The sequence below is a fragment of the Carassius carassius genome, chromosome 23, assembly GCF_963082965.1.
Source record: "Carassius carassius chromosome 23, fCarCar2.1, whole genome shotgun sequence".
NCBI classification, from domain to species: Eukaryota; Metazoa; Chordata; class Actinopteri; order Cypriniformes; family Cyprinidae; genus Carassius; species Carassius carassius.
This window is the reverse complement of record NC_081777.1, coordinates 3,563,367-3,586,030: the sequence shown is the minus strand read 5'-3', so window position 1 is coordinate 3,586,030 and position 22,664 is coordinate 3,563,367. Positions and strand designations below refer to the sequence as shown.

General features: G+C 37.0%; 1 protein-coding gene across 1 annotated transcript in view; it reads right to left on the bottom strand.

The window, feature by feature from the left end:
• Nucleotides 1–1,488: 1,488 nt before the first annotated feature.
• Nucleotides 1,489–22,664, bottom strand: part of LOC132101212 (CXADR-like membrane protein) — an 85,050-nt gene continuing 63,874 nt past the window's right edge. Inside the window, exons 2-7 of the mRNA XM_059505963.1 lie at nt 14,717–14,874; nt 10,700–10,895; nt 7,463–7,630; nt 6,231–6,353; nt 3,705–3,846; nt 1,489–2,320 (exon numbers count right to left, since the gene is read on the bottom strand). Coding sequence (XP_059361946.1) covers nt 1,981–2,320; nt 3,705–3,846; nt 6,231–6,353; nt 7,463–7,630; nt 10,700–10,895; nt 14,717–14,874 — 1,127 coding nt within the window. The 3' untranslated portion in view covers nt 1,489–1,980. The remainder of the gene's footprint in view (nt 2,321–3,704; nt 3,847–6,230; nt 6,354–7,462; nt 7,631–10,699; nt 10,896–14,716; nt 14,875–22,664) is intronic.

The following is a 22,664-nucleotide window of genomic DNA, read 5'->3' as shown; positions in this document are numbered from 1 at the left end:
TTCAAGAACTAGAAGGAGAGTACCGCAAATGCACACACACGCACTAGTTTCACACACACTCTGTACATAAGTCCCTGTTATGGCATTCCCTTTCATTTACCTGTCCACAGTAGGCTACTGTGAGATTATAGTCCAAAGTTACATGTGCCTCATTATGCAGAACCGCTGGGTATTCTAGAAAAGAAGGAAAAAATAAATAAAAACCAAAACTATCTTCGAGTTATACACATTCATAGTATTCGTGACAGGTTTTGGTTTCAGTATCATTGGAAATACAGCTGTAACAAATATACCGCGGTCGGTATGTAATACAAACTTAAGTCCATGAAACGCTGAGGATGACATCCGAAACCAGACCGCAGACTTTCTGTCAAGGACGTACAGTACACTCCATGTATATACATAGATTTAACTGCAGAAATTCATAGCAGTGTGTAGAGAGCAGTTGACACATACAGTAAGGGGAATTCACTAAGGATCAGTTGCACCCGCCAATGGCATTGTCGATTTCCACACATTGTGCTTTTAACACCCAGTTTGCAAATCTGCGACACTTTGTGCGCCGCTATTACACAGGCCAGTTCTGAATGCTAGATTGTGAAGGATACAGCAGATTCCCGCAGTCTGGTGTACTTTACTGGGAATGTACATACAGTAATGCGAGGCACCTGTGATTAAAGTGCGCTTGACTGCATGACAAGTTCGACAGTCAACTTCAGACATTCTACTAAGTAACTTTGCAACTACATGACAACTAATCCTCATTAGAGTATCAGCAAACTGTTGAATTAGGATTAGGGTTAATAGAATAAGTTGACGAAGTTACTTATAATCAGTTAAATGTCTGTTGGGAACCATCAAAATAAAGTTTTAGAAGATATTAAGTAGACAGTCTAATACTCTAAATGACTGCTAGTTGACATGTAGTTGCAAAGTTACTTATAGTAATTGGAAGTGGACTACCAAAATAAAGGTTTAACAGATACAATGCTCTTATTCCAATATTTGATGAATTATAACTGCTAGAAAACATAGATGACATCTCTTGACTGAATTTCTTTTCTATCTGCATCTGTGGGCAGTTATAGCAAAACATTAGTATCAGTAATTTTTGATACAATGTCAGCCTAATTTACATAAAAAGTTGGTTTGCACATAAAACAGTTACAGCGGCACCATTTAAATGGGTGTTTTTTGTGAAATATAGCATGCTAAGTTAGCGAAACGGTTCAGTGAATTCGCCCCACAGTGAGTTAGATGATGACTGAACTGTTAGCTACATCAATGACACGGTGTCATTCATGTGCTGAAATGTCCATCGGGAACCATTTCTTCCGATCACTTCCCTTCTTTTCAGTGGTTTGTTAAGGTATTAATAAGATTGCCTTTTGATGTCTGAGCCACAGTCAATGTTGCACTGCATTCTGGAAAAATTGAATGTGAATGAGATGGACGGTTCATGTTCCCAGAGCTGTCCCCACATCTTCGACAGAAACAACAGGATAATATCCTTAATTTCTCTTCAGAGTCGGCTGGTCCTTCCGCTCACCATCATGTTTCATAAACCCAGCCTGCCCTTGGACCTTTAGCCTCTCTGATGCAATAAATAAATAAACTGATCTTGGGGAAATCTTTACACCCCACCGCCAACCCAGCCTTCAAGAGCTCAAGAGGAGTAAGCAAAACAAATAATGTAAAAAAAAGGGCCAGACTGTGCCATGAGATCAAAAGAAGGAGGAAGAACCAAAGAATGAGAATAAAAATTCTTGTTCTTCAGTTCTTGCCTTGTTTTCTTTTAATACTTCAGAAAGGTGCAAGCACTGTGTATTTTCCCTTGTAAATATGCATTCAACTTTTTAGATTTTATATGATTGATTTTATTTTTTAATTATGCTTTTATTTTTTTGTGTGTATTGTATTTTTCCAATCGTAGTTGCAACTTTTGGAAGAGTCACTGTGGGTGTATTGTTCCTTTACTCTCTACACTGTCTGAAAGGCCTTGCTTTGAGTAGGGACCATGATGCCCGCCGGGATGGACATGCCCACTGGAGGATTGGGGGGTCTGAATTTTGGGGTGGCTGGGGGTTCTGGGGTTTTAGGAACGACCTGCGTGTAGGCCGGGGGAGACTGGGGGAACCCGTGGGGCTGTCCGTTCTCCTTGAGGGCAGCGACAGCAGGTGGCCGTGGACGCTGGCCTCGGGGTGCGCTGTTGTGCACCATAGACTGTGTGGAGGAAGCACCAGAGCGGGAGCTGCCAGAGCGAGATGAGGAGAGGGAGTTGGGCTTCACCAGCTTGGCTTTAGGAGCTTCGGCATCCTCTCTGCAAAAGTAGCAGAAATATTGACATTGGTTACAGATGTCAAAAATATTGGTACATTGATACTGAGGCAACCAATCAACCAATCAATCAATCAACCAATCAACCAATCAATCAATCAATCAATCAATCAATCAATCAATAGTAGTCTAGAATTGTAGGCTAAACCATCATTGCCACCATTTTACATATATTTATATTTAATTAAATCAAATCATATATATACATATAAAGTATATATGTATATATATATATATATATATATATATATATATATATATATATAAATATATATATATATATATATATAGAGAGAGAGAGAGAGAGAGAGAGAGAGAAAGAGATATGTAAATAAATAAATAAATAAATATTTTGTTTTTATTGTTAAATGATTAGTTGTAATTAATCACATCCAAAATAAAAGTGTTTGTTTACCTAATATATGTGTGTGTATTGTGCATATTTATTATGTATATATAAATACATACACATTCATGTATATATTTAAGAAAAAAATATGTTATATATTTAAATTTTAGAAATATAAATATATACGTAAATACATATATACATATATATTATATGTATAAAATTTCAAAATATATGCTGTATGTGTGTGTATTTATATATACATAAAAATATACATAACACACAGACATATATTATGTAAACAAAAACTATTATTTTGGATGCGATTAACTGCATTATTTGACATAACTAATATCAATAAATAAATAAATAGAAGTAGCCTAGAATTGTAATCTGGACCACCACTGCCACCATTTCACATAAATTTATAACTAACTAAGTTAATAAATGAAGTCTTTATTTCTTTATATAGTATCTGTAGTTTAATTTTATATTTAAATGTTTTTGAATTTTGATTTTATGTTTACTTTATATAACTCTAATAGGAACACCTTAGGCACTGTTTGCTCTGTTTGTATCTTTATTAAACCTTTTTATAATAAAAGAAAGAATTATAAATAGCATATAGTTTTCTTTATAATTAAAACAATGATAAATAAATAAATGTGCTAAACATGCTAAACTTGGATAATACTCCACAACTGAACATAGCGGGAGATCCTTCTGTGGCATGACACTCAACGTGAACAGGAACGCTCCCCGTATGTTTGTCTGTGCATAATTCAGAGATACAGTACAGGCGTGGTTTGTGGCTGCACTGTTGATGTGAACACAAACAGTGCAGTTCTGTCACTATAGACCTGAAAAACAGCTGTCTGATGTATTATGAAGATTGTCCTGAAGAAAACATGAGGAGTGTACCGTGAACCCAAAAACACAGTCACAGTCTCTGCTGCAGGAATATTAAGAGTTAAAGTGAATACTGTATATGAGAACACGATCAATACTGAGATCTCACCTGATCTCATTAGGCGTCTCCTCCTCCTCATATTTCTTCTTCTCTTTCTTGCGGAAGACCAGCCAGATGATGAGAATGAGGATCAAAACACCGAATAAAACACCAACCACGGCTCCAGCCACCACACCCATGCCCCGCACATCTGCACACAGCAGCACATCTGTCACGCTTCATTACATCACATCAAATCTTCATATGAGGACAAGTACAATACTAAATGAAATAATTATAGTTATTTACAGCAGGGTGCAAAAGCCACATGAGAAAATTCTAATATTGTGTATTCTTTCAAAGCTTGTTTCTGAATGAAAAAAAAGGCAACTTTTATCCCACAATTCTATTTGATTATTTTTGTTTATTTAATTTTATCTATTTATTTTTGTGGCAGAAACAAACTTCAATTCAGTTATGTACACAAAAAAAAACCCAGTCAAATTACAAATCAGGGAAATTTGTTTTTTTTTATTTTTTCTGTAAGTAATCAGTTTATTATAAAAAAATCTCATTCCATTGTTTGTTTTAAATCAATGCACATGTATATGAATCATTTGTACACCAGCTTGGCTCTCAAAATATGTGTTTGAAGTAAACGACAAATAACATCTGTTTGACATGCAATCAATCAATCAATAACAAATATTACCCAAAATATAACATATTAATATGTTAAATATAACATAATAATATAACGTATTATTAGCACTTAAAAGTGCATTTAATTATTTTTAATCTTATTAGAAACGTTTAAATAATTTCCTCTCATATGAGATGAAACCCCCAGTCATATTATAAGACTAATAACATCATTTTTTGGTAATACTTTTCCTAGTTGTTTATAAAGATTTTCTAATATTATCAAACAATAATAATTGATTGCTATATTGTATATACATTTGAGTTAATACAATTCAGGGGACTTAATTACAAAGTTTTACTTTTTTCCACAGAGATTGCTTACTTTGATTGATTAATTAAGGAATCATACCTGACTACTTATAGCTCATTTCTACAGTACCTAGAAACTTCAGCTTCTAAATTTATGCCGCTGCGTGTCAGTATAAGATCACTGTCATATCGGCCAGAACTACATAAATAAAATTTACTGAGGGCATCTTTAAGAGCCTTTTATTTTTGTTTGACACAGAGCTTTTGATTTGTTCACTGTTTAAACGTTATATTAGCAGGGGAGCCCATATGGTAGTTATACATTATTAGTGTTCTCATGAGATATCTTACGAGTGAAACTAAATTAGGCAGTCCCAAATTAAACTTTGCAAGCCACAACTGCAAAATGCCTCTTTCACATAATTTATTTTTATTTCCTGTGTTAAGAAAGACTAGCACAAAGCCTAAGTGCAGTACAGTTGTCAAGTGTTTATATAACTCTCTTTATCTTTTCCTCTGGTGAGCATTAAATTCTTCTGCCTCTTCCAAAACTATTACACACAAACACTGAAGGATGGCTGTTTGAGCAAATGTTTGACTGATGACAAATAGCCCCACTCTGGCTTTCTTAAGATCCCAGTGCTCAATGAAAGTGTGTGTGTGTGTGTGTGTGTGTGTGTGTGTGTGTGTGTGTGTGTGTGTGTGTGTGTGTGTTTGTGTGTGTGTGTGATAGAGAGAGAAAGAGAGAGAGAGAGAGAGAGGAAAGGAGGCAAAGTCAACATTTTTAATTAATTGATTACAATATAAAAGATTATTATTGTGTAGGCAACATAAATATAAAAATGCCTACATGTCATAATGGATAGTCATTGCACGTATCAGAATAAGGCTATCTATTTGCTCGCACAGCTCTGTTTCCTCTCTGAAGACGTGCTCAGTCTTTGCGCTTGCACCATGGCGGATTCGCTGTTTACGCGACGGAATTTGCAAGCGCAAAGACTGAGCACGTCTTCAGAGAGGAATCAGAGCTGCTCGTGAGCGAGCAAATAGATAGCCTTATTCTGATACGTGCAATGACTATGCATTATGACACTGGCTCTTAAATGGAATGGGAGATGAGACTCTGATTCATTTATTGCATGTTATGCCCAAAACACATCCATTACTCATTAAGAGAATAGGAACAACCTTTTTAAACCATGTGCCGATAGTATTTCCCGTCATTAAACTAGAAAAAGTGAATTCGGACATGCCCTAAGTGCACCTGCACCTTGCGCTTTAGATCATCAGCTTAGATCATTAAAATAGGCCCCATAATTACAAAAAAAAAAAAAGGTCACAATTTTTCTGAGATAAAAAGTTACAATTACCTTTTAAAATTATTTTTAAAGATACATTTTAAATAAATGAGCACAAAAATTTAAGCTGTGTATGACAAAGCACTGCTGTCATACCCATGATCCCCATAATAAAAGGCAGCTCTCTGCAGTGTGGAAACAGCCTCCATCAATCAGACTGAGGCTGTAGCTCCAAGCTCAAAGCACCACCACCGACTGATTCGAGATCAGAGTATCATAACATTCACACTAATTACAGCCGTCTGTGGCTCGGGGAACAGGCTGACCTCAGAGCAAAACTCACATTGCATTGTGACCTCGATGATACAGTTCTCCTCTCCTACATCGTTGCTGGCGGTGCACTTGTAGACCCCGGAGCTGTCCTGCGTCAAGTTCCTCAAGGTCACGATCTCTGGGTTCTTCAGATCTGCAAATAGAAAGCAATTTATATATATGAGCTGAAACTCAACTACTCAAATCTAGCAAAGTAATTAAGTGGACGTTTTGTCAATTCATCAATAAACTGGGACACAATGCTGATGAAGCAGGATTATGATATAAGTAACTCTTCAGTGCTGAAGCTACAAAACAGCATTAGCAGTGTTACCCGTCTTTTACTACTTCCTTTACCACACTACTTTACAGGCTCCAATCAAACAGAGTGTTTCAATCAGGGAGTGAAGTGAGAGCAAGCCCAGTGCAGTGAATGAACTAATGTTTGAGTGTGTCAAGCTGATTCATGGTTCTGCTGAACTCTAGCGGATGAGATGAACAGTAAATGTTTTCCTGTAGCCGGTGAGAAAGCACTCGTGTCCTGAGAACTGAGAGCCTCACGTGTGTTTTCAGCTGAGAAGCGTTTGTCAGCCGGAGCGATTCGAGACGCTGGGATCATTCACTCTTCCAAGATCTAACACCTCCTCTTCATCCCTGAATCCCTGTCCCATAATTCCTCTCTCTCATCAACTGTCTGCTGTGAATTCTGGGGGGGGGGAGTGTTTATCAGGCAAAGAAAGCTGATTAGAGTGAGCAGGTGGTCATTGATGAGGCTGGTTAATTGTTGAGTTTGGGTGAAGGTCTGCAGCACTGACTGCAAACGGCTAAATAGATTGTAAAACAATATGCGGCTCTGATGATCTGGTGTCAGCAGGAGAAATCAGCGCATTACTCTTTCCTATCTGCAAAGCCATGTTAAACTCGAATTTGTCTAGCTCTTGTCTTGTCTTGCACTTTTGTTGTTTTGTTTTCCCAAGCAGAACCCAATGAAACCGAATTCTAATGTAATAAATGTCAAAGTCTGTTGAACATCTTTTTTGCTGTATTTTATTATGTAGTTGAGACATTGTTTAGTCATTTTTAAGGTCAGGCTTAATCTGTAACAATCATGTGAAAAAACTACTCGATGCGCTAAAGTGTGTGAAGTCCACAGCATCAGATCTTTCATTGTTTGAGACAGTCAGCAGCAAGGAACTGTACAGACCAGAATAAATTATGATACGCTCTAGTCTCGCCTGCCAGGCTTTGGGGTGTTTGACTCACCGATGAGTGCGAGGGTAGGCAGTTTTCCCACGCTCTTGCCCTTATCCAGAACTCTCTCCCATTTGTAGTGAATAGGGTCGGATCCGTCTGAAGACTTACAGCTCAGTTTCACATCACTGCCCTCCAGAAGCCGGCCCTCCATCCAGCAGCGAGGTTTAGACGGCTTCACTGTGAACGAGAAAATATTAATGTCAAGTTTACTAATTAGTCATTTAATATTTATATCCAAAGCAGCTTATTATGGCATTTTAAATTTCGTTTTCATTGGCATAACACTGAACTTCAAGGACCACTTTGTGGCTGTGAACCAACTAGCATTTAGTTACAGGTTTAAATACATTTAGATGTATTTAACAATAAAGAGTCAGTTTTTTGTTTGTTCTGTTTTTTGCTAATATACTGTTTGTGTATATAATGTCAAACAATATATAGTTTGAGACGTTGAAGCAGTATTTCAAAATTTCAGATGAAACTAAAACCTGCAAACACAGCACACTGGCATTTTTGGAGGGAAATCAGTTTCAAAGAGGCAATGAGTCTGAATTGTGACATTTGGGGAGGCAGGGGTCAGTATTTGTTGTCCTGCACACTGGCTGTTTTGATCTCCCTGCTGACCTCACACAGCACATCAGAATCAACACAGAAGCCAAATTAAAGATATCGCTGCCTCACAACAGTTACCAATTGACCTCAGACCAGCCCCACTGGCATCCTGCTTACCACAGCACTGCTCTAAACTGTTCTGGGGTCAGTTAGACAGGGCTGTCCAGAGGGATTTGTCTGGAGGCTGAATGGCAGTTAAGAGACAAGCTGTGGACCTCTGTGGCCCCTTTTGGCCCTACTGACCCTCTCTATAAACACACCAAAAGAGCACAGGTCCCAGTTCAGTGTATATTTGTTTGTCTTGGGTCCACAGCATAAACATTATTTTATCTACATGGACATAAAAATATGGAGGTTTCACAGTCAATATATCGTCAGATGTTTTGTTCTAGCAGAGCAAATCTATTTATGAACAGGCAGATGCTTTAGCCACCTGAACAGAAACACTCCATATACTGCAGTGTATAGGGTGCAGTGCATTTTTAAGTTCTTTTTTAAATTCAAATATCATCACATATGTAATATGTTACTAGGCAATTTATCACATTTTACATTACACCATAACTTAAAACACAAAATACAGTATAAAACTAACTTTAACTTATATTATTTCAGTTCAACATTTTCATTTAGTTTAACTTTGTGTACTAAAATAACTAAAACAGAAATAACTATTAATAAAACATATGTAGACATATATAAACACATTGTAATAATTATTTTTGTTTAAACCTCAACAAATTTACTAAAACTTTGACTGAAACAAAAAATAAAAACAGAAAATACAAAAATGTAAACTGATTAAAAATAAAATAAAATAAATAAATAAATCTATAACAGTATCTCAGTGATGCTAAAATAACACTGGTCAGGATGATTTAATATAGTGATGTTGCCCTGTTTTGTTGTTCACAAGAAGACAGTAAAATAACAATGCATGGATTCTGTGGACTGTATGATAAGAAAAAGTCACTATTTTTGCAAATCTGATTGGCACCTGAAATAGCTTTACTCTTGTAGAATGCGGTCCTTATCTCATAAAATGATCAACAAACAAGAATTTTCACAGCTACAGCTCCATATTGAAAATCAATGGACATGCAGATGGACTCCAACTGAAATGATACCGGATATCACAAACTGCTTTGTTTTGAACTCTATCACAACAGAAACGGAAGAGAAGACAATGCTGAATAAAGTTGTAGTTTTGCTAGTTTTGGACCAAAATGTATTTTCGATGCTTCAAAAAATTCTAACTGACCCTCTGATGTCACATGGACTACTTTGATGATGTTTTTCTTACCTTTCTGGACATGGACAGTATACCGTACACACAGCTTCAATGGAGGGACTGAGAGCTCTCGGACTAAATCTAAAATATCTTAAACTGTGTTCCAAAGATAAACGGAGGTCTTACAGGTTTGGAACAACATAAGGGTAAGTTATTAATGACATAATTTTGCTATTTGGGTGAACCAACCCTTTAATGTCTTGTTATCTTAATTTTATGTTGATACTTACTTTTCATGTGTTTCATGTAAATTCTTTACAGATTTTCAATGCCAAGTTTACCTGAGTGCATCCAAATCAGAGTTCCTTCATAATTTCAGTCCAAGTCCAAGTAACCCAACTCTAGTTACTAAGCCTCTGGTGTGTCTATTTAAATTAAGAACTTAGGAACAACTGATGCAACCCTAACGTGATCATTTCCTGTCTGTTCTGAACTGCAAATTCCGATAAACTGGCAAAATACAGGTTGAAAACAACAATAATGTGAACACTAGCTCTCTGTAATGTGTTTATAGAGTGACGGAGAGGAAAGAGGAAGAAGAGCAGAGAGAGAGACAGGGAGTGGAGAAGGGGGATTATGGGAAGGCAGTATTGAGCTAATCTTCAGTGATATGTTAATAAATGAGAGAAACTCTGGGGTGGAGGTTGGATTTACAACAATCCATCCTCCCATTTCTTTCTCTCTTTCTTTCAACTTTTCGCCAATATCGTGTCCCTCTGTGGCTAGCCTACTTATCTGTTAATAAAATGACTTAGGAAATAAAATTAAGACATGATATACAACTTCAGACTTCTCGGCATACTGTAAGCTGCGAGTCCCTGAAAATAGGAACTATGCACCAAGAGCATATAATAGAGATGAGGCTAAATAAAAAGAAACATGTTTCTTTCCAGTTCTTCTCTTGGCAGAGTGCTGTAGTGTCAGAGATACTGCACTTGAATGACGGCTTGGAAACCCTGCGGTCTAATAATGGAAACCAGACATAGCAAAATATCAAATCATAAGACGCTCATCTGAACCTCATTTGGGAAGACAGTAAACTGTTTTGCTAGAAGAAGAGAAATCACATAAGCTCTTATTTCTGTCTCTTCTGTTTTTAAGAGATAGAGCTCAATCAATGTTCCCTCATCCCACCATTTCAAATTAACATCCTCTCCATTTACCGTCCAAAGTGAAGCAAGCATCACCAGAGCTGATGTCTGGCCAGTGAATGCAACCAATCATATTTCTAGATTACGTCAATAATGGCCAAATTTTGTAATCTGAATGATCAAATCAAATCACAGCGAGGCTGGCTGATTGAGGAAACGACTGGACACTGATTCCAGGAAGATGAGTCTTACCCAGCACAATGAGGTTGACTTGGCTCCAGTGGTATTTGCCGCCAGTCTTGACCTTACAATGGTATTCTCCAGAGTCGGTCAGCTGCAGATCACTGATCAGGAGAGAGGCATCTCCATTCAGGTAGTCGCCCGCAAAGGACAGACGACTGGCATGGTTGTCGTTAGTGTAGACCTCGTTGTTGAAGAATGTGATGATCTGAAATGAGAGAGACAGAGCATTCATATAAATATAGATGAAATAATCAGTGTAATCAGACTAATAAAATAGCCCAGCTGGATACAAATACCCCTAGTAAAAAAAAAGATGCATCGATTGCTGATAAAAACATTGATCCCTCCACAAAGTTCTAGTGGAAAAACTGTAAAAAAAAAAAAACAAATGATTCAATCCATCACAACATTATTTTCATCCATGTCAAATGATATATGACTATATCTACTCTGATTTAGGTCTATAATGAAAGCAAAAATCGTCGACTAGTAGTACAGTAGGAAAGCATACTAAACTCTTAACCCTAATTATGAAACTGTGGCTCGTAACTTGTCGTTTGGCGTTTGTGATAGAGCTACATATATAATACTTTAGGAAAGGGGCTTTATTAGTTCATCAGACTTATGATTTTATGGTTTAATTGACACAGAAAATCAAACTAACAACAACAAAAATAACTAGAAACTTGAATATCATAGAAACCTGGGGTGGGGTTTGCCTTCGGCGAACAAGCAACCACCCACAAAAACAACAACAAAATCATGCTAAAATCACTTAAAACACGTCAGAAATGCATATCAACTCATTGATATCAACCTAAAACACCATAGCAATGACCTAACAGCACTAGCAGCCACATATCAACAAGCTAAACTAAACAGATCAAAACTACAACCCAACTAACAATGACCTAGCAACTGTAGTGGCCACATATCAACATTCAAAACACTCAGAATACATAAGGAACACACAAAAAATGTCTAATCCAAACCCCCTAAAACCCACGCAAAATGCACAAACTGCAACATGCTGAAAACACTGAAAACACAGCACAAACTCATAGTAATTTTTGTAATGTGATTACATAATCCAGATTACATGTAATCAGTCTATTACAGTTATTTACTAAGATTGTCAAGTCAAAGTCAAAAAGTCAAGTCAAAGTCAACTTGATCTGGAGTATTCACAGAAGTATTCAAAGACCTGCTAACCGTTTTAATACAGCAGACTGCTTACATACTGCGGCCCATAGAAACAGCCACTAATGAGGCATCTACATTTATGGTAATGCTCTAATGGCAATTTCTCACAGCAAAACAGCATTGGAACTTTGCACTGGAAAGCACTCTAATTTTCCACAGAAAATTTCAGAACTGGTTGTTTCTTTATTTTTTATCTGATTGGTACCTTGCAACAACTTCTAATATAAGAACCTCTACCTGTACCGACTGCCATGTGTCGTACACAAACACAGCTGCCAGCACACACATTCACACACAGTTTGACGGTGACAGCCTCCTGAATGCCTGGGGTAAAGGACTAAACACTGATGCCACTACACATCAGCAGACCTGCGGTTGGGTCCACCTGCCAGAGCCGTCTGCGATTGCTGCTCGTCACACACACACACACACACACACACACACACACACACACACACACACACACACTAAAGCATGACAGACAAGAGAAATCTCTGATGCGCTATTTGTTTGCATTTCTGCCAAAACATTTGTGATTCTTATTGTATGCATTCCGTATCATTGACAGTCATAACATGATGCTCTTTGTCATATTTATTTATGTAGATTACAAATGACAGCAGAATAATCTTCTCTAGCATAATCTTCTTGAACACGAGTAACATCTGAGTCATGGGTTATGGCTTCCCTTCAAAGAAAGAGTCTAGTCTATCTATCTATCTATCTATCTATCTATCTATCTATCTATCTATCTATCTATCTATCTATCTATCTATCTATCTATCTATCTAAACTTTCATTACAGGCTTTTTTCAGGTCAACATCATTGACTTTACATCTAGTTTTAAATTGTAATCATTTAATAACAATATTACTGTTTTTCATGTCCGTTTGACCAAATAAATGCACCTTTGGTGAGTAGAGGTCTACTTTAAAATAGGCCATTAGTGGAAAATATGGTGTAGTTAAGGCATACCAGCAGGGGTTAACTGGGACACATTAACCATATAAACCTTGACCCATTGCCATTAACAACAATGTTCTTGAGAAGAAAAAGACCTTAGAGTCTACTACACATTACTAAACAAGCTGTAGTTACATGTTGACAAGCCGAACACTTCTAGTTACACAGGCTGGTTTAACAGTGGAACAAAGGAATGACTTATTCATTATGCCAGGGGCTCGGTTTGATTCCTAATCAAATTTTCAGACATTTGATTTTAATTAATGGCATCTCAAATGTTCTCTTTCTGTTAAATATTACATGTCATGGGCAACCCATCAGATAGGCTTCAAAGACTCTGATGTGAGTTTCTTTTTAGGCCTCTCTGTCTTTTGAAATGTAATCTCAGCTGATTACGAACAGATCTGCTTTGACATTCAAACAAAGAAAAATATCTCTGTCTTTTATGTGGGGGAATAAAAAGCCTTATCGCAATAAGATAATTAAATTCATCTGAAAGTATATCGCCTGACTGGCACATATTGACTTCCCCCTGATGAATTATGGTGCTCTCATACATAACGGATACCTAAACTCAAAGCTGTGTTCAAATAATGTTCGTTTCACAGCGAAAGATTTTCACTTCAGGCAGATAAGACAAAGCCCTTATCTGAATGTGTTTATGCTAGAGCGAGAGAGAAGAGAGATGGGTGAAGCGTCTGTTAGGTGTACTGATACAGATGGGTATGTATTTCAAAGAGAGATGTGTAGAAAAAGCGGATTCAGACCTGTGATAGGACGGGAGATGCACTTTGCTCACAAACCTCAGACTGTGGAACCATGAAGGCAGCCATTGTGACTGCTGTATCACTGAGAGAGACGACGGTTAAAACTAGGTGGTTGCTATGGTGTTTTGGGTGGTTGTTAGGTTGTTCTGAGAGATTCCCACATGATAGTACTGACAAACATAATCATATCTTTAATAAAGGGGTAACTTTTTACTTTGCTCAGTTTTTTGAGGACTATAACATAATTGTGAAAGTTATTGTTTCACTGAGAACAATATATGTACAGCGTTTCATACATTTACACACATGCATGTGTGATATATGCAGTTTGTGGTATGCAAGTAAGCTTGGGACCTAATAATAATATCTCCATTTGTTTTGTTGTTGTCAAAATGTGAATATTTTGCTAATACAGGAAAAACACATTAAAACACACTGAAAAATAAACCAGATTAGTTGAACGGTAGTCCTACAACTTGCCAAAAAAGGTTACGGAATTTTTTTTTTGGTGTCACTTAATTTCAATAGTCCACTTTAGACATTCTACTAACTATACGTAACTTTGCAACTACTGTATGTCTACTACATTCAATTTTAACTGCGTTAACAGTCATTTTTAGTAGACTGTTAGGTTAGGGTTAGTTGAATAAGTTGACTTGTACTTGCAAATTTATTTGTAATAAGTCGAATGTCTGTCGAGGACCATCAAAATAAATAGTTCAATGTCTTAAGTGAGATATCCAAATAACGTATTATTTTTTTTTTTTGACAATTTGTTTAACACCACATTATCTTGAACAAACCACATACTGTAGCAAGTCATTTGTCTGGAAATTTTCTCCAGGCTGCTGGGAATAAAACGTCAACATTCAAAATAAATTCACTGGTTTGTATCTGAAAGGCTAAGATCGCCTCACAAGCACATATTTAGACCATTTAAGGTGATTGTAAGGAGATCAGAAGGATCGATGCGAAAACAAAACTCATGTCCAGAAAACAAAATCTAAGTGAAACTGAAATAAAATAAACAAGAGACTATGAGTGAAGACGAGACAAATTTTGAGAGGGCATAAAAAGCTAAATATCTCTCACCACACGTTGTTTAACATTGGGTTTCTGCAGGAGCCATTCGATGTCCAGTGTTTGTCCATTTGACTGCCAGAACTGGTGATGACAAGGCAATGTGGCATTGTCTCCGACAACCCGCTTCATCTCGGTCTGAGCCCCAGCCGAGAGTAAACTCAACAGCACTGTAGAGAAAGACGCACACACAACATGTCTATGAGATCACACAATGGTATATAACATGAAATGTTAATCGCGTAGCACCTGCACTAAACTTTAAAAGATAGTGTTAAGAAAAACAACCATGAGATCAAAACATATTTTCTGAAACATCCATGACATTTTAGCTGGCTTCTATAAGTATTTGAGCTCTTTTATTGTGACTCATGTTTACCAGGACTTCCACCCGGATGCTGCACATTACAAGTCTAATGCTATACCGGGTGCACTTCCGAACAAATGGAGCTGGTTATGTGATGCAAACATCAAAATTAATTTGTTTACAAATCATGCACTATGGTAAAAGTATTTTGTGGTTGTAAAATAGCATTGTGCTAGAAACCAAACAAAATAAGTCTTTATTAATTAATAATCTGCCCCGTGATCATAATTGATGTGAAAAGACATAACATTTAGTTGTATTTTACTACTTTTAGTGTTGATTTCAAACTGGAAACTGCAGTGAATTGTATGTATAGGTTTTTGGAGTTTTAAAAATGTAGGTAGAGGGACCTTTTTCAATGACAATTTGTTGTTTTTCTATGAAGATTAATTCAGGCATGCTATTCTAATGAACCAATGAGTGGCTAGATGCACCATGATAACCAGCCAAACCTTAAACTCTTAAACTTTTAGTTCTGCTGATGTAATTAAGGCCTTTGGGCAGAGAAAAATAATCTCAAACAATAATGTTGTATCCCATTATTATCCAGTCAAATCCTGGTGGATAAAAAGTATCTTTTTCACAATTTCAAACTGAATGTTTCACATGGGAATACAATTCAGAAGCTACATGTTGTGAATGCCATTTCATGTTGTTCATGTTGTACTAAACATTTTTTACAGGTTCAATTTTTGACAATAAAGGACAGGTAATTTTTTCATTAACTAACAGGTAATTTTTCATTAACACTTAACGCACTACTGTCAATTACTAAGGAAGATTTGTTAACTAATCAGTATTTAATACAATTTTATGATTGTGTTAAGTAACAGTTAGCTAATCAATAGCTAATGTATTCTGTCATACTTCCTGAAGAAAAATTACTATTAATTATCTACTAGTTAAGGTTCAAGAAAAATAACTATGAAATAACTACTAATGAACAGTTATACACAAATACACTGAATTGAGACCCTTTCATATAAATGTTATTAGTAGTAGTAGTGGTAATGCAATATTAATAAATGCAATACATTTTATAGCGGTTTTGCCTCTGCAGTGAATTGTTTTGTGAGTGTGTTTTGTAAGAAATCGTCTTCTGATTGGAACAACACCACGCCTTGCGGTAACTTACCTTAGTTTTTATATTTTATATACAGTACTGTATGTGTGCCTTCTCAGCATATACCACATTACCATTAATTTAATTCCTGTATGTAAGGCAAGGACTGAGGGAAAGTGAAAATGCAGGTAACCAATTAGTAATTAATAAATAATTATCAAATAATTCTGCAAAAGCTTATTTCGCACCTGAATCAGTAGGCCTATTCTAAAGTGAAATTATAGTGAACCCATTAGTAATTAATAAAGAATTATCAGAAAATTCCACAGGAATTATTTAGAACCTGAAACAGTATTCTAAAGTGAACCTATTAGTACATAATAATTGCTACATCATTTTGACTCATCAAAACATCAAATCAAACTAACACTCTAAAAAAACCTAAAAGTAATCATAAACTTTACGACACAACTTGTTTATGAAGAATATAGAATATATTCTTAATCAATAACTAATATACAGAATATATTAGTTATTGATTAACTAATTACACAATCATAAAATTGTATTAAACACTGATTAATTAATACATCTTCCTGAGTAGTTAACAGTAGTGAGTTAAGTGTTAATGAATAATCACCTGTTAGTTCTTCAATAATTCCTTATTACTTATACAATATTTGGAAGGTTAGCAAAGTCCCAAAATCCCAGATTTTCACTCTCTTCAGATTAATACATTTACAAATGCACCATAAAATGGCAAGTCCGCATCAAGCACGCTATTTCAGACAGGGCCTCTTTGAACCCAGAGTCCTTTCTGCCACAGGGATCCTGGCTAATTTACTGGAGGCTGCTGGACATTGCCGGAGGCTTGAGTAGCATTACAGACAGGCGTCGTGGGGATTTGCAGACTAGTTAGGTCCCATGAGGGAAGAAAAGGATGAGATGCACAATTTCTTCCACCTGGTGAGAGGAGCTTGCAATACAAACAATACAGCATACTCACAGCTTCACCAGTCTTATATGTGCAAAACCAACAGATATTTATGGAGCTCTGGCATTAGCATAAAATTACACTTAATCTGCTGTCAAATATTGCAAATAGCTGCAGACTCTTCACATATGCAACTGTTGCTAAAATGATGCCAGCATACACATACGTCCTGCTTCTGTAAATATTATGACATTTCCTCATTTTAGCTCTTCAACCCACGGGAATAGGGAAGGGATTGAGCTTGGAATTGATGGATGTGCCATTTTAAATGTGTTTTGTCTGGCTGTGCTCATTTGGCAATCATCATGTCATGTTAAGAATGCATGCACCACGTGTCGCTGGCAAAGCACGGCTCATGATTAGTTGACTGACATGCATGAGTGACTGTCCTCAACCACCTGTGCCAAAACACCAATCCTACTGTGTCATGATACAGAGTCAACGGGCTGTAATGCATCTTTATGGTTCCTGGAGTCCACCGGGGAATGTGGCCAGGTGACCGAGACAAATCTTCACAATACACAAGCTGCAAATGTATACTCAGAAAGTTCTCAGAGGAGTGATCTAACCGTAATGCATATACTCACTGCTACTGCTTATGCTGATGTGGACGACTTGGGGCTAACATTTGTTTTCGTTTGCTGTTCAGACAAACATTTCTGGAGCCTCTTAACGTAAAGCCAAATATACACCAGTATATAGATTTCCAGAGCCATGGTGTAACGGTTAGCTCTTGAGCTCCCATATATTGTGCTTTAATGCTAATGCTAAAACAGATGACATGAGAGAGACTTTTGTCTGCATTTTAGATGTTCTAACAAATATTTCTGGATCTTGTTGTCAAAATGCAAATCCAAGAACTCCTCAGTACATTGTATTTTTAAAGATGTGGTTAACAGTTAGCACATGAACTCCAAAGCTTTAATGCTAATGTTAATAGAGACTAGACTAGAGTCTGACGCTTTGTCAGGATGTTCAAACCATTTTTATTTTATTTTTGTCAAAATTGAAAGCAAACTTTTTAGTAAATTACTTTCCAGACCTGTCTACCAGTTAGCATATGAGCTCCAATCCACTCAGCTTTAATGCTAAAGCAAATGTTGATGCCTTGAATTTAATACTTTTGCTAGCATTTTTGATGGTCCGGTGCCGGGAGCTCCTTGTTGCCGTATAACGCTAGTCATGGATGCGTCCCTCATCGGTTGGGAAGCAGTCATGAGTGGCCAATCGGCCTGCAGTCTGTGAAGTGGTTGCCATCTCATGTGGCATATCTACAGCCTGGAGATGCTGGCAATATTTCTAACATTGAAACACTTTCTCCCAGACCTAAGAGATGTGTTGGTGCACACGACAACACAATAGTGGTCTCTTACATCGACCACTAGGGAAATCTGTGTTTTTGCTTCCTTTAAAGGCTGGCGCAACAGATTCTTGTGTCGTCTCAGGGCAAACTCCTCTTGCTGAGAGCAGTTCACATCCCTGGGCATCTCAATGTGGGAGCAGACATCCTGATGAGGCATGGGCTGAGGCCCGGGGAATGGAGGCTTTACCCCGAGGTGGTAAAGCTGTTTCGGAGACTTCGTTTTATTATTACTTGTTTGGCCAGGCTCAGATGGACCTGTTTGCAACTCAGGAGACATCGCATTGTCCTCTCTGGCTATCTCTGACGCATCCAGCTCCTCTCTGACTGCCATGGTACAAACTTGGCTGAGGCTTAGTTTGAATACCTTTCCCCCAATCACTCTGCTCCCGGGAGGTCTGGAGAAAGCATCCATCTTGAAGGTTTCTGTGGAGGCCCTAGCTGCCTACCACACCCCTCTCAGTGGTCTGTCTTTTGGGAGAGACCCACTTACCCTCAGTCCAGAGAAGCTTATGCTAAGTGGTGGATCGGGATGCTATTCCATAGCTTTGAGTCTGCTGATCTCCCCTCTTCCTTGTGGGTTAAAGCTTACTTTTTCAGAAGTTGGCCTTTAGGATGCTGTGAGATGTCCACCTACTTACTTTGTCAGGTTCTTACCTGCATTCTGTGCCTCTCCTGGTTCCCTTTCTCTCGCTTTAGCTGTGCTCTTCCACAATAGGCAGGGATTTGTAAGTCTGGTGGTGTGGGCACACTTGTTCCCATAGCATTTCGACGAAGCTAAAGTTCCTGAAGGAGATCGTCTCTAGGTTATGCATGTAACTATGGTTCCCAGAGGGAACGAGATGCTGTGTCTCATTGCCATACTTCCGGCATCCCTCCGAGTGCTTCCTTCATTTCCCAGAAGCTGCTGGTGTATCCACCTCACATGGTCTTAAGCTTCCTGGTCACTATGACACACCGCCCGTGACGTCTCACCCATTCATTGGACTGATTACACATGAGATTCATAGAATGGTCCGCTGAAGGTAAAACCCAAAGCATTTCGACGCAGCGTCTTATTTCCTCAGGGAACCATGGTTACATGCATAACCTTGAGACATTTTTTTTTGGATTAAGATTCAAAGCCCATCAGTGCTTTAGCTTTGCGGTGAGTGTGTGGACATATACATTGTAACTGTGCTCACAGCGACCAGAGGTCCTATACCGATCCTGCTCCCTTCTCTCTACCCAATATTTTCTTGTCATCTCTCCACTATCCTATCTGAAGAATAAAGAAATAAAAAGCCACAAACACTTGATGTTTATCAGATCTAGCCACATTTTTGACACACATGCTCAGAAAGCCTTGATGCTGATATGAGTGGCTTGTGTTCGAGTCTGGCAAATTATATTTTCTCATCTCCTGTTTCATCTATAAATAAAAGTGTATGGTTCATCTATTTCACAGCATATTGCACCTACACACAGTATTCTTCAAACATAAGAACTTAATTAGCATAATGTGGAAATGCTGATATATATGTAGTACCTCCACACATTCTGAGGTTTAATGTGATAACCCAGATGAGATCAGCATGGGTCTCTTCAGGGTAGATCTAGAAGTCATTCTCATTTAGGGTGAATATCAACTCTATAGTCTTAAAAGGTCTCAATAGGCTGCAGGCAGTGAGAAGAATTAGAGAAATTAATGTGCTGCTATAGCTCTTTGTCTCAGCGCATGGACTGCCAAACTAAAACAATGAGTCAGCAAAAAAGCAGCATGGAGCTCCCCTGCAGTCAGCCCTGCTCATTATTTTTTTGAATGCATTGCTTGCATCCTTCATCATCTGGTGAGATCTCCATAGTCAGGTGTGTGTGGGTGTGTGTGGGTGTGTGTGTTTGTGTGTGTGTGTGAGAGAGAGTGTCATGTGTTAAACTCTGAAGTTCAGTTGATTTAACAAAATAAAAAATACAAACATTTTATAAAAAATAAATAAAATTCCAAGTGTTTTTGAAAGTGACATTGAAACGTTAAGAAATGTTGAATTATTTGCACTTGATTTTAATGAGCTATTCCCTCACTGTCAGAATGCATCAACTTCTATCTATTAAATGCTTCATCAAAGCTTTCTCTAGAGACTTACAGAAAACATGACAGGTGTTGGTTTATTTTTTTTTATTCGGCTGTGAGGCTCTCTATATAAACATAAAAGACAGTTTGGTCAAATATAATCATTTTTTAAATGGATCTACTAAATAAAATATTTTAAAAATTGCAAAGGCATATATATATATGTATATATATATATATATATATATATATATAGGAGTGTGTTTGGCTAGATTAGGTCTTTTGGGACATTCTTACTGGTTTAGCTTAGCACTGATAAATCTGAATTAGAAATGTGTGATTAAATCTCTGCTATAACCACCGGTCCTGTCCTCTTTGCACATCCAGACCTAGATATGAGCGGTGTGTCTCTATGCTCAGACCTCAGACTTCATATTTCCTTAGAAACTTTCTAGCTCAGCTTGCTGAGTCATTCCTCGTCTGCTACTGGTTACAGCACTGCTTCACACGTTGGGTTGCTTTATACTTCAGTTGAGACTAAAAAGAAGAGTGAAATGATGATGAATTTGGAAATTGTGCTTTTCAAGTACACATTTGATGTGTGCTTTCTTCTTTCCAGAGTGCAACAAACAATCAAATTTCAAACAAGGCATCATCAGAATTCACATAAACCGACGAATGGACTGGATTGTCATCGAGAATGTTTATATTGGAAAAATTTTTTGTTGAGAGCTTGTTTACACCACTGAATAATAATAAAAAAGGGAATTGTGATTTTTATCTCAAAATTCTGACTTTTTTCTAAGAATTTTGAGATATGAACCCCAAATTGTATGAAAATAGTCTTTTTTTTTAAAGAATTGGACTTCAAAATTTGGGATTGTGGTTTTGAATCTCATAATGCAAAACAAATTAGTCAGATTTGAGAGGGGGAAAAAAACATAAAAAAATAATTAAATAAAATAAACTCTCAAATGTGGATTTTTCAATTTTTTTCTAAGAATTTTGAGATATGAACCTCAAATTGTATGAAAATAGTCTTTTATTTATTTATTTATTTATTTATTAATTAATTAATTTATTTTTTTGAATTGGACTTCAAAATTTGTGATTGTGGTTTTGAATCTCATAATTCAAAATAAATTAGTCAGATTTGAGAGAGAGAAAAAAAACTAATAAAATAAACTCCCAATTGTGGGAAAAATGTCAGAACTGTGAGAAAAAAAATTCAGATTTATATCTTGCAATTTTGACTTATTTTAATGTAATTGCAAGTTAGATTTTACAATACTGAGTTTATACCATGCGACCTGAGAAAAAAAGTCAAAAAAGTTTCCATAGTAAAGCCTAAATTTACAATCCAATAGTTTCCCAATAGATGCAATCAAGCCCCACGCTGCATTTGTTTATTTATTTATTTATTTATTTATTTTTCTTGTAAAATTTTCTATTTTACTCTATTTAAAGCTAAATGGGCTGAGAAAAGGGTTTGTGCAAACTTTAAGCTTATTCTCAGTTTATGTGTACATCATATTTCTACCTAACAACTTTGAAAAAATTCTGCAACATTTATCGTGTGGAAGTCAAATGACATGTATCAAGTGGTTTGTTGAAGGTCTGATGTGAGTGAAAGAGTTTTCAGGGCGAGTACAGTCAATTCCTGGTTTATTTTGCTTCTCTTTCCACTTCTGCTGAATGTGTTTAAATTGTCAATTCACTGCATTCAACTGCCCTTTAGACTGAACTACATCTTTAGAATGGAAAAATGGAAATGAAATGGATATATGAGAGAGAAAGTTCTGTGAAAATGCCCTAGGGGGAGTTGTGCTCCAGTAAATTCACACTCAATAGAAAGCATCTCATGTCTTAGTCACAACACTGCACCAACCAATACTTCAAACCTCACTTAAACATCCTTAAACTCATTAAGCCCTCAACCCTGCAAATCTAATGTACGACCACATCCAGCACTGGATTACATTCAGAGTACAAAGGAAGCAAAGGAGATTCCCAACTAGCCAAAACAATGACTGCTAATAAGCAATAATCTCATAATTCAATCTGCAACACAAGCCAACACATCAGCTTCTAAACTCAGTCCAGCACTACAAACCAATCCCTCTTTA